Genomic DNA, 12,201 nt, shown 5'->3' on the forward strand with positions numbered 1-12,201 from the left:
TTTTACTTTCAACTCTACCATCATTAGTCATTTGTCTGATTATATCTTACCCCTCTGCGTTCGTTGTGAGCCCAGCGAAATCGTCCATCGGACAACCGATGAACATAAGAATGCCCATTCCTACAGCATAGACAACAGCAGTGAAAGCTATCCAAGCAGCTACAAATCGTGCATTTGGTTTTGCTCGCAGGATGAATACTCCGCTGATTATAATGCCCAGACCCATTACGAGGATTCCTCCCACACCTTTAAATAAATGTGAAATAGGCGTTCGAATAAGTGAAGTTTTGCATTACATTATTTGCATTTTAGCAAATGATTTTTCTCCTTTTTTGTTGAAGAAGTGAAAATACACAGAAAAAGAAAAGTTTTACTTTTTAGAGATGTATCCCTCATTTTTAGGGATTCGTGGTTGTGAAGTTCAGCTAGTGAACTAATTTTTACTAATTCATTAATTCACTAATTTTTAGCGATAGTGATCATAAAAATTAAACACAAATATTGTGACTTCCAGGAGTATTCGCATTTGAATTTGAATAATTTTTTACAAGAAATTTAATATTGTGCTGAACACAACACTGCGTCACTATCTTTGATTATTAATCATTTTAAAAAAAACTAGAAGAGATAGAAAAATATATAATCTAAAGACTAGTATGAATTTTCTGTTTGAATTTGTAAACAGTCATGATTTATTCGTTTATGGACTGAACACCTCACTCTACTATTGCTTTTCAATCAAAAAGAAATGATCGGATCTTGCATTTATTCAGAACACCTGTCACTAGTGACGTTTCGATGCCGAATCTTAGAGATTATATCTCTCAATTTCAGGGATAAAAATGCCTAATTCTAAGGGTAACTGCAGTCAGAGTCAAGTATCTATAGAAATTGAAAATGGACTTCTAAAAAATGGAGGTTTGCCTCGAAAAAATTTTTTTTTGTGTAAAATAAAAGAAATAAATACTCATTTTTCTATTCAAAGCATGAAACGCCTATATTTTATATTCTATAACCTCTTTGTAGGTATTATGGTGGGATTACTTTTCTCCAAAAATTAAAATGCAATGATGTCTCAAGTTTTCGTTTGCCAACTTTGACCATAATTTTTGGGACAACCCTAGGGATGTCATAATCGTTCTTATAACAATCGCAAATTCCAATTTGTTGAGCACAATTTTCCATTGATTAATTTAAAGAACTTCACACAAAATTTTTTTAATTCAAAACATCCATTTATATTACATTTGAAAATAATATTTTATGCAAATTCACAGGCTTTTCTCCACTTTTTTGTGAGAAAGCGCATTTTCCCCTAGATTCCATGTTAAATTCCAAAAATTACAATTGGATTATTCTGTAAATGGTTTTTATCAACCATTTGAAATTTGGCAATGGTTTTAAGATGTAAAAACCTCAGGCCTGATTTTTTTTCAGAATTTTTTTTGCATTTTTAGCACTTTGTCATAATATTTTTAAAATTGCATGATTGGGAGAGAAAAAATTGTTGGATAAAATTCCAATCATGAAATTATTGTTGTCATTTTTTAAAATGATAGATGAACAATATAAATTCAAAACATTCATTTATATGACATCAGTAAATAATGTTCTATACAAATTGACTAGCTTTTCTCCACTTTTTTTGTGAGAAAGCGCATTTTTCCCTAGATTCAATGTTAAATGTCAAAAATAACAATTGAATTATTTCATAAACGGTTTTTATCACCCATTTGAAATTTTATCAATGGCTCAAAAACGTAAAAACCTCAAGCCTGAATTTTTTTCAGACTTTTTTTTGCATTTTTAGCACTTTGTCACAATATTTTTAAAATTGCGTGATTGGAAAAGAAAAAATTGTTGGACAAAACCCCAATCTTAAAATTATTGTCATCATTTTCTAAAATTACGAATATAGATCATACCTGAGATCATATTTGCATGATGAGCAGGAAGTCGAAACTGAGTTTCCAAGTATTTTGGTAAGAACGTGTAGAGTCCAGCAATAGGTAATATGTGAAGTACACTACTGGCAGTCCTGAACATGAGTATGTCATTCTTCAAAAGTCTCTTCACCGCTTTCGGAAAATCTGAAAATTGAAGAAACCAGTAATTAAACACTCGTCCGAAGTTTTTCTCATCATTCACCTGTGGAATATTTTCCACGTCTAATGATTTGTGGAAGCGTGAAGAATGAAGATGTAGTTTTCAAGCGGAAATCTTCGTACCCCGAGGTACTAAAATACCCCTGAAATCTCCGCCTTATACATGAGGTACTTCATTCTCATTGGGTTCTAGGCCTTAGCACAAAAGGCCTCGGTGAGATTTGCGCTGGGATTCACGCGGTTGCCAGATCACCAGGAATAAAAATTTCTTCATACCCACAATCTTTTAATCTCAATATAATTTACATATACCAGTTTCACAAATGAATTATCCCACTCGTGTCGAGGAAACGTGGGTTTAAATCCAAAAAAAAAAAATCAAATTACACTTCTCCAACTTTTGATATTAGTGATACATTCTTGAAGTATCAGATACAATGTCAAGGCTGTGGAATCCGAAATTTTTTCGATTATCTAATTTTCCTCGAAGGTCACGTAAAATTCCATAAAGCGTAATGATATGATAACTAGAAAAGGGATGTATATGTATGTTTCTTGCCAAGACTGTGTCGATAAGCAATCAAACAAAAAAATCAACATGTACTGCGCCAACTTTGGAAATTAGTGAGAAATTCCTGACGTATCAGACACACCTTAAAGGCGGTGGAATCCAAAATCGTTTCGATTGTCTAATTTTCATTGAAAGTCAATTGAAAATCTATAAAACGTAATTATGATATCGATAAAAGGGATATATATGTATGCCTTGCCAAGACTGCGTTGATAACCAATCCAAAAAAAATCAAATTATACTTCTCCAAATTTTTAAATTAGTGATAAATTGCTTTAGTATCAGACAATTTTAAGGCCGTGGAATCCTAATTTTTTTCCGGAAATACATAAATTTCTCGAAAGTCGTTTAGTCGATCTATTTATTTATACTTTCTTTTTCAAAATACAATTCAATTTTTTGAATGCTAAAATCTTTGTCTTGATAGTATCTTACTACTGAAATCAGCATACGAAAAGAGATAGTCAAATTAGTAATATTTTATTACGGTAAATATTGTAGCCCTTAATTAGATAACATCACTCTTGAAATTTTTTGAGTACTTAAAGTAGCTCTACCCTTCGGCCGGGCTACGCTGTACTTTTGGATATTTTCATTTTTTAAATTTTTCAACTAAATTGCACGGAAAAAATTGGAAAAAATGCATACCCGGTCAGTATTATCTAAATTAAACTTATATAAATATTTATATTTTTTCAAACATTTCCTTTTTATAAATACGATATCGGCCGCGCGTGCTACGCACGCGTCCTCTCATATCCTCACGTAGTGGCGCTTCGGTTTCAGTCTTACGCTTACGCTTATTCGAGATTTTCGAGATATTTCGAGATCGATTTCCTTTCTCCTTTTTACGATAGGAGGATAGGAAATAGTAAAATTTGTTTGCAAAACGGTGGATTATTTTTTATGAGGTGTCAAAATTTTTTTTGATTTTTTCATATCTAATGAAAAAAAATTCAGATTTTAATCTTTGATGACAATGGAAATGTTGATTTTAATTTAAGACTCTGGATTAAATCCTGATTTTTTAACATTTTTTCTTTGAAAAACCAAAACGATAATTAAATCGAGAAAAAAAAATAGAATTCCGAATCTAATCGAGTTTTCTGCAATTTTTTGCAGTTTTCAATAATCTTTGAATTTACCATAAGGGTGGTAGAGCTATTTTAAGTATCACCAATTCAAATATTCAAATTTTCAACTATATTATCGAACAATAATTGAGGTAGAAAGATTGACGATTACTTTTGAAATCGAATATCCTCCTTTCAAAAAATTTGAATTATTCACTTAGTAGTAAATTTACAGTTTCAGATTAACAAATTTTAAATACATCATTATTCGTAAAAAATCAGATTATTGATATTATACTACTTGAAAAACTGAGTCAACATATTTTAAATGTTCATTAATGTAAAGGTCAAATTCTTGTAATATTACAGAGATTTAACATTGATGGGGATCCCTGCATACGAATGCTGCTCAATGTGAAATCGCACAATTAGTGGGATTTACGTTCCCGGAGAAAAGCTTTTACAATCGGCGTTCTTCTCGATTCCATAATTTTGTGCTAAAATTACTCGAAATAACAAGAAACATGAAAACATTATTTTTTAGGAAACATTGGTCTGTGTGTGTCTGTTGATTTCTGGGAATGGCTTAATCAGTCCACGCGCGTTATTAAAAATATCTAAATTTGGCTCATATTCGGCACAGTCGAATCTGTTTCATAGGATAATATCTCGATTGTTCTCAAAGCCAAAGTGTCCGCCTGGCTGACTCCAGTTTATTCCACTAAAAACTCAGAATATGAATGCTGCCACTCCAAAATCAACACTTTGTATATAATATGTAAATACCAGGCTGAAGGCCCTCGGACGATGGCCAGTCCCAAGCTTCTTGTAACAAATTACGTTAAAAATAAATAAATAATATGAATGCTGACCACGACAAAATTTAATTTTCCTCTACGTTTTTCCATTTCTTTTTTTTCCCTAAATTGCTTGTGCGCATGATAATATTTCACTAAATAATTGCAATATGGCGCTGCAATCATGCAGTACTACGAACTTTCTGTGGAAACATACGGAAACAAATCCCGCAACATTACTCGACCAATTTGTTTTTTCTCTTTTCCACATAATTGCAACACTCCCTTTTGTCTACCTAAATAAGAATATGTACTCCAATCTATTCAAGCTTCTTAGGAAATCGCCATTTTTCTCAACCTACTAACGATAATCGACGAAACTGTTGAAAGTTTCGGCTAAAATTTCCCCGGCTGCAGGGAAATTATCAGACTGATAATTTCCCTGTAGCCTGTCAATTGTTTTCTCCGAATTTGACTGATATTCCTCACATTTTGGTGAAATGTGTCCCGTAACCCCGAACACTGCACCCTGATCGGCCAAAATCAGAATTGAAGGAATTTTCCTCCAAATACCTCTCGACCTTCAAAATTCATCGGATATTTCCCTCAAGTTTTCCTACATATCAACGATCGGGATCAGTTTTGCAGTAAAATCCTTCGCGCTGCGCGCTTGAGATTTTAATCTGCAAAGCTGATTCTTCTCGTTGCTATGCAACAAAACATTCGAGAAATATCCGGTAATTTTGAAGGTCTTGGGGTATTATAGGTGATAATTTCCCGGCAGCCAGAAAAATTATCAGTGTGAAACGCATCACGTGATCCCGAATACTGCACTCTGATTGGTCAAAATCAAAATTGAGGAAATTGTCAGTGTGAAACGCGTCACGTGACCCCGAATACTGCACTCTGATTGGTCAAAAACAGAATTGAGGAAATTGTCACTGAAATTTAAAAGTCATTCCCCTGAAAATTATTGCCGTAAAAATCCAATGAATTTGTAATTTTTTTCGAACAGCGCAGATATAGATTCGTTGTGATTTCAGTGGTCCCTACGAGTGATTTTAGCGTCTAAAATTAATCCAATCTTCCTCTCAGCCATTCGCCCATACAATTTGTTTTTATGTCCCCCTGTGGATGAACGAAAGGGAGGTGAAGAAATGGGAATTCCAGTGTCGTGAGTCGTGGCAACCCCGCATAGATCCATAGACCACGACCAAGGTAGGACGGAGTAAGGAGAACAAGGATAAAGAGGAGAAGGAGATAGCCCAAGAAATATTGCTACTGATGTATCGAATGAAAGCGAAAGGAAAAATAACCCACCTCCCCCACCCCCCTCGCACCCAGAGGAAGGGCGAAAAAAAATGCCACGAAAAGGGAAAGTAATTGGAGATTCTATCGATCATTTGAATCACTCAGATAAAACTGTAGGCACAATAAAGGTGTATGCCAGACAGCTGACATCGAGATAGGCCCCTCCCACTCCTTTCACCCTCTCTCTCCCTCCTTCCACCATTTGCTTTTCTAACACACGTGGCCTCAGGGTCCATGATACGACCATGAACTTGCTTCCACCGTTCGCGACTCGGTCAGTCATTATTATTGACTCACACAGCCTAAGAAAGTGGCCAACACGTGCATTGGCACAACCAAGGACACCTCTAACACCCGTGTATTTTCATGTTTACAGTGGTTACCTAAAGGATCCTCGAGGCGATCGCTCAAGATGAGCACCCAGATTTTAATGGTTACCTTATGTTTCATTTTTTATCGTGACAAACATTATACGATGGTTTCTTATCTTTATGACGTTTTTCGGGTTTAACCGGGTTTTACTGGATCTCTGAACAATCCATTGAGTTGAACTTGAGGAAGAGATAAAGATGCTTTCACCGAATAGGCGACCAAGGCCAAGGACTATTCCACGAGCATCGAATGGGAATAGTTTGATATTCTGAGGGATTTATTACTATTGACTCACTCATTAGCTAGTCAAGTACTCAGATGGATTCGTACAACGATATGTATTTTGCTATGTACTTTTTTCAATGTTTCATCTAATTAAGAACAGGAATGTTTCAAGAAAGACAATCTTTGTGAATCCAACTATTAAAATACAATGTCAGTTATCACATTTAGTGCCTTTTTGACAACCAATAGACATGAATTTTCTTAAATTTTTCAAAATCTAGTATCTCTGAATAATTCATTGATTTGAACTTGAGGAAGAGATAGATTCATTCACCGAATAGGCGACCAAGGCCAGGGGCTATTCCATGAGCATCGAATGGGAGTAGTTCGATATTCTAAGGGACTTATTACCCTTGACTCATTCATCTGCTATTTGCTATTTAAATAGGCAAATGGATTCGTACAATGATATGTATTTCGCTATGTCACTTTTCTCAATCTTTCATGTAATCAAGAACAGAAATGTTTCAGAAAAGACTGTCTTTATGAATCCAACTATTAAAATATAATGTCGTTTATCACATTTGCTGCCCCTTCAATAACGAATAGTTAAGAATTTCCTTAGATTTTTCCAAATCTAGTATCTCTGAATAATTCATTGATTTGAACTTGAGGAAGAGATAAAGATTCTTTCACCCAATAGGCGAACAAGGCCAGGGGCTATTCCATGAGCATCGAATGGGAGTAGTTCGATATTCTAAGGGACTTATTACCCTTGACTCATTCATCTGCTATTTGCTATTTAAATAGGCAAATGGATTCGTACAATGATATGTATTTCGCTATGTCACTTTTCTCAATCTTTCATGTAATCAAGAACAGAAATGTTTCAGAAAAGACTGTCTTTATGAATCCAACTATTAAAATACAATGTCGTTTATTACATTTGGCGCCTCTTAAATAACGAATAGTCCTGAATTTTCTTACATTTTTCTAAATTCTGGAGGAAAAACTCATAAACTCGTATATTATACTCGAATGTATGACGTCCACTCACCTCTGAGACTCGGTTTCTTCGAATCCTCTATCTTGGGTGCAGATCGACTGGCTGGCAATCGACTGGGAAAGGCGAACATGGCAATGCTGACCAGCATGAGCATCGCAGCTATCAAAACTAAACCTGCGAGATGGATAAAAACGTTGAGAATATTTACTCTGAATTTTTATCACTGCTTTTACAGAGTGAAACAAGACTCTTTTATTCTTCACAACTTACCAAGCCACCAAGCACCAACCCATCTCGGATCAGTGGGTGTGATCTGCGGTTCAGCAGCAAGATCAACGTAGAGCATCGTGCATAGTGATCCAAGGATAAACCCAAGAGCAGGACCGAGAATCCTTACCCCTATTGTAATGGCTGAAATGCAAAATATTTTGTTGCACAAATCAAGCGACTATGGGGAAAGTGAGACGGTGGAACCCGTTTTTTCGGGCTCCTCTCGATGCTTAGCAAAGCCATTAAAGAAACGATGAGGAGAGAAAAAAATATATATAAATGGATGGAAGAAAAAAATGTACACCAAGAGCTTGGGAATGCCAGAGGGACGGTTATTTACGCCGACTCACCGAAATACAAAGGACTCTCTCGGGATGCAACGTTGTCGTCTATGTATGGTATACCGAGTGTGTAGACCGCAGTTTGTCCCATACCAACGCCCAACAGGGAGACAAAAAATATTGTCAGTACCACTGTTGTTATCTTACTCTGGATTAGTTGATCATCCAGGAATTCACCCTCGCAGTATTTTGCTGCGTCAGTGGTAGAATGTGGTGAACTTGTTGCTCCAATTGTTCTGTAAGATGAATATGATTAGGTGAATTTTTTTCGTGCTTGTCTTTCTTACATCGTCTTATTTATTTCATCCATTCTGGTAGGCGTTCTCTTGACTCTATGTTTCCTTTCATCGTATTCTCTTGAAAACTCTTGCTTGGAGCATTCAAGATCTTCGGGTATACGATAAATTACTCGATTTTAGAATATTTGCTTCTTAGAATTATTCTTCATTCGAGACATTGAGACATGCTCCCTTCAACAATTCTTGAGTCAAGAATATTTCTGTTCAGTGAAGGACATAGTGACAAAATTTATCGCATTCTGCTTACAATATGAAACCATCAATGTCAAATAACGCAGTTTTGATATTTGAACAGATGGAAAAAAAGTGGAGAAAAGTACATAAATCTGTATGTATTATCGACCTTTTCTCACGAAAAGTATTAGCATTCCACCTCATTTTCTTTTATTATTGACTTGTGCAAACATCTGTTCTGACTCCAAAACACAATTTGACTCAAGTTGTTCAACTTTATTAGTTTTTGCTTCTACTATTCTTCGAATATAGTCTATAATCCCGTACTTCTGACAGAATGTAATTCCACTGATTGAAAGCCTTGGGACGATAGTCGGTTGCATGTTTACTTGCAACAGAAGCCATTAAACGCAAATAAATGAATATTATGATTCCTTTCTATGTGTGAGTAATTGATCTATCAAGACTCGCCGCATTGCTATGATTGTGTTTTGAAAATATTTCCCTATAAATGGAAGGTCGCAGGAAAAATATAAATTTGAAACTTTGAACTACTGAAAAGGTTTAATGAAGAAATGAAAAATATTTATTCAAATATCTCACATCTTTTAATCAAGAATTCCACGTGTCAGACGAGTGAATCCAGAAGGAAATAGCGAGAGACCTTTTACAGCTGAATCAACTGCAAACGGCAAATTCCATGGACGTTTTTATCTCAAATCACTCATTATGGAAATATGGTATTTAATGAGATGTGAAAAAACAACCAAACGTATACACTTGTGGGAAATTTCACCTCAAACTTCAAGTAAAAATGATTAAGATGTTTGAAATCTTCAAATTTGCAATTTAAATTTCAGGTCATTTGTCTACAATTCAATGGAAATGGTAATTCCAATTGGAAAGGCCAAAAAAATCACTCAAAATTGAAAAAAATAAGTAGGCGACAGCACGTATGCGACTGCAGACATGTTACTAAATCGTATGTAAATCTCTTTTTTGCCATCAATAAATTGATGGTAAGCTTCCGAATGATTTGAGCAAGATATTTTTTTTTGTAGAAACCTGTACCAAATTTTACGTTAATATCTTGTTTTTTTTCAAGAGTTAGAGGTCGTACAGGCATTTTGAACGAATGCAATGCTCCCATTCTGAAGCAAAAAACGAACGGAAATTGAAAATAAATTTGTAATTATAGTATACTTATTAAATGAAGTACAAAAATTCAATTTTTCTCCTTTCACCTCAACTTGGGGAATTGCTCAAAACTTTGTTGCAATCATTTGCTCCTTACATTTTCTAATTTTGCTTGGAAATTGAGACGAATATTTTGAAAAATAAAATAAAACTATTAACACTATTATAAAACTATTAACAATAAACTATTACTGTTATCACTATTTACTGTTATAAAACTATTTTTTAGTTGTGATCAACTAAAAAAAATATATAGAAATCGGTTGCACAGTTTTTGAGATATCCACGAAAAACCAAACAAAAACAAATTGCTTTTTCTCAAAAACTAATGGACCGTTCGGGCTGAAATTTTACAGAGAAGTATTCCAATTCAATACCAATATCTGACAAAATTTCAAATTTTTTGGAAGTGTTTTAGCCGTTTACTCATTTAATTTACGAAAAAGTGACCACCCGATGACCATTTAGAAACACATAGGGTGCTCAAAATTCGTATTTTTTCGTTTTAGACCATTCTACATTATTTCCAAGCAAAATTAGAAAAAGTAAAAATTGAACGATTGCAAGGCTTCCATTCGGAAGCAAAAAAAACTAGACAATGTCAAGATAGAATCGATTTTTGAAAAATATTTCTTACGCATGAGAAACCTCAGTTTTTTTAAATTTCTATATTGATCGGATTTGCTTCTGATTTTTTACGTACGTATCAACATTTCATAATTTTTGTAATATGTGACTTGCATGGTTTTTTTAATGTAATTTATATAGTTTGAATAGTTGATTAGAAGATTAAATAGGGGTTCTCATAGGAACCCTGGATGAGGGTCTCTTGGGAGGCCGAAATGTTGGTTTATCGACAAAAAATCCTTTTAATTTTTATTGAACCTGTCACATTGCTGGAGACCGTCTAGGCCAAATAACTAACATCAATCTACAAAATAACACAGATGGGAACTTTAAAATACAACTCCATCTTAAATCCACTTCTTAAAACCCGCTAAACTGTTTTATTTATCGTTGATGTTTCATTAGAAAAACCTAATATTGCGTCCAACCTCTTCTGAAATTTAGGATGCTTTGAAATATATACGCGAAGAAGAGACAAATGATTTGAGGTACATACCGTGGAACTTTTGTTGAAATTCCACAAATTTTGAGCAAAAAAAACGAATCATTTTCAAAATAGTCATGTTAATGTAGATGAAAAAAAATCAAACAGTGACGTAGATGATAAACTAAGATCGATGAAGTAAATTCTTTTCATGTGGACGGCCACAAATAACTTTACTAACTCAACCACCAATCATGAACCTCTGCTAGGAACATATACAATAATATTATTCCAATATACCGACGGCAGTGACTGTGGGGTTGGTATGTCGGGGAACCCGGATTCGCTTCCCGGCTTGGGCGCCAAATTTGTGACACTCTACATCTCACAATTTCATTGTCGAGCGGAAGTCTCACAAGAGACGACTACCTGGGCAGGTTTTTTCCTAAATTTAGGTTTTCCCTTGTCCTCGGCGAATGTGATACAGGGGCTTGGGGGTGGAAAGGGAACGACTCGTAAAAACCTGATGCCTAATAATTTTTCTTAGAAAATTTTTTCCGTTGAATACGATGAAATGAATGAAACATTTCATGCCCGGACTCGTCACAAGAAGATGCATGAAATATACCAGTGACGAAAAGAATATTACTGGGTCATGAATAGATTGATATACTGTGGCTCTGCGAAACTGTATTTATAGGAAAATTTTTGGGGGAATGAATTTTCACCGAATTTTCAATTGATTTAGATCGTACTGGTGTCAAATTTTTCGTTGCTGGTTATTATTTAATACAGTTTAATTCGTCATATTTGTGCTTCAAAATCGAAACACAGATACAGTAGAGGCTTCGTATAAGATACCTCTCTATAAGATATCTCGCGCTCCGAGCGTTCAAGGCCTACCACCACTCTCGGCACTTTTATCGCCTTTCGAATGTTTATATTCCGGGGCTTCTTATAAGATACCTATGGCCCCGGCCATTTTTCAACGAAAAGAGAGTAGTTATAAGGATCAAACGGTGTTAAAGTAGCTCTACCCCTACGGCTGGAGTCGTTGAGTCTATTTCACAAAAAATACATTCTAAAAATCAGTATTTCTAGCTCTAAATTATTAAAATAAATCATAGAGGTCATGAGCATAACTATTATCTTATATCAATTTTTTTAAAATAAATCATATGGGAAGTTGGAGACGAGCGGAGCGGGCGCCATCACATGGTCACTGTTGTCATGTCTATTCCTGTTGCCAGTATTATTAATAAAAAAAAAAACTAAACAATAAATCGTTATCCAACAGGTGCCAATATTTTTTATTGTTTTTCTCGTTTTTAGGAAAAAAAATTAGATTTTAATCTTTGTTTTAACCGGAGTTGTCGTAAATTCAGCGTTTTTCACATAAGACCCTGTGT

At 34.7% G+C, this 12,201-nt stretch overlaps 1 protein-coding gene across 1 annotated transcript in view; it reads right to left on the minus strand.

Annotated features, from left to right (window-relative positions):
* LOC107037256 (solute carrier organic anion transporter family member 3A1) overlaps nucleotides 1-12,201 on the minus strand; it is a 73,796-nt gene that overhangs the window by 5,828 nt on the left and 55,767 nt on the right. Inside the window, exons 4-8 of the mRNA XM_015255717.1 lie at nucleotides 8,081-8,307; nucleotides 7,731-7,871; nucleotides 7,512-7,634; nucleotides 1,926-2,090; nucleotides 51-246 (exon numbers count right to left, since the gene is read on the minus strand). Coding sequence (XP_015111203.1) covers nucleotides 51-246; nucleotides 1,926-2,090; nucleotides 7,512-7,634; nucleotides 7,731-7,871; nucleotides 8,081-8,307 — 852 coding nt within the window. The remainder of the gene's footprint in view (nucleotides 1-50; nucleotides 247-1,925; nucleotides 2,091-7,511; nucleotides 7,635-7,730; nucleotides 7,872-8,080; nucleotides 8,308-12,201) is intronic.

Source organism: Diachasma alloeum, unplaced genomic scaffold (genome assembly GCF_001412515.2).
Source record: "Diachasma alloeum isolate Michigan unplaced genomic scaffold, Dall2.0 Dall_scaffold_00214, whole genome shotgun sequence".
NCBI lineage: Eukaryota > Metazoa > Arthropoda > Insecta > Hymenoptera > Braconidae > Diachasma > Diachasma alloeum.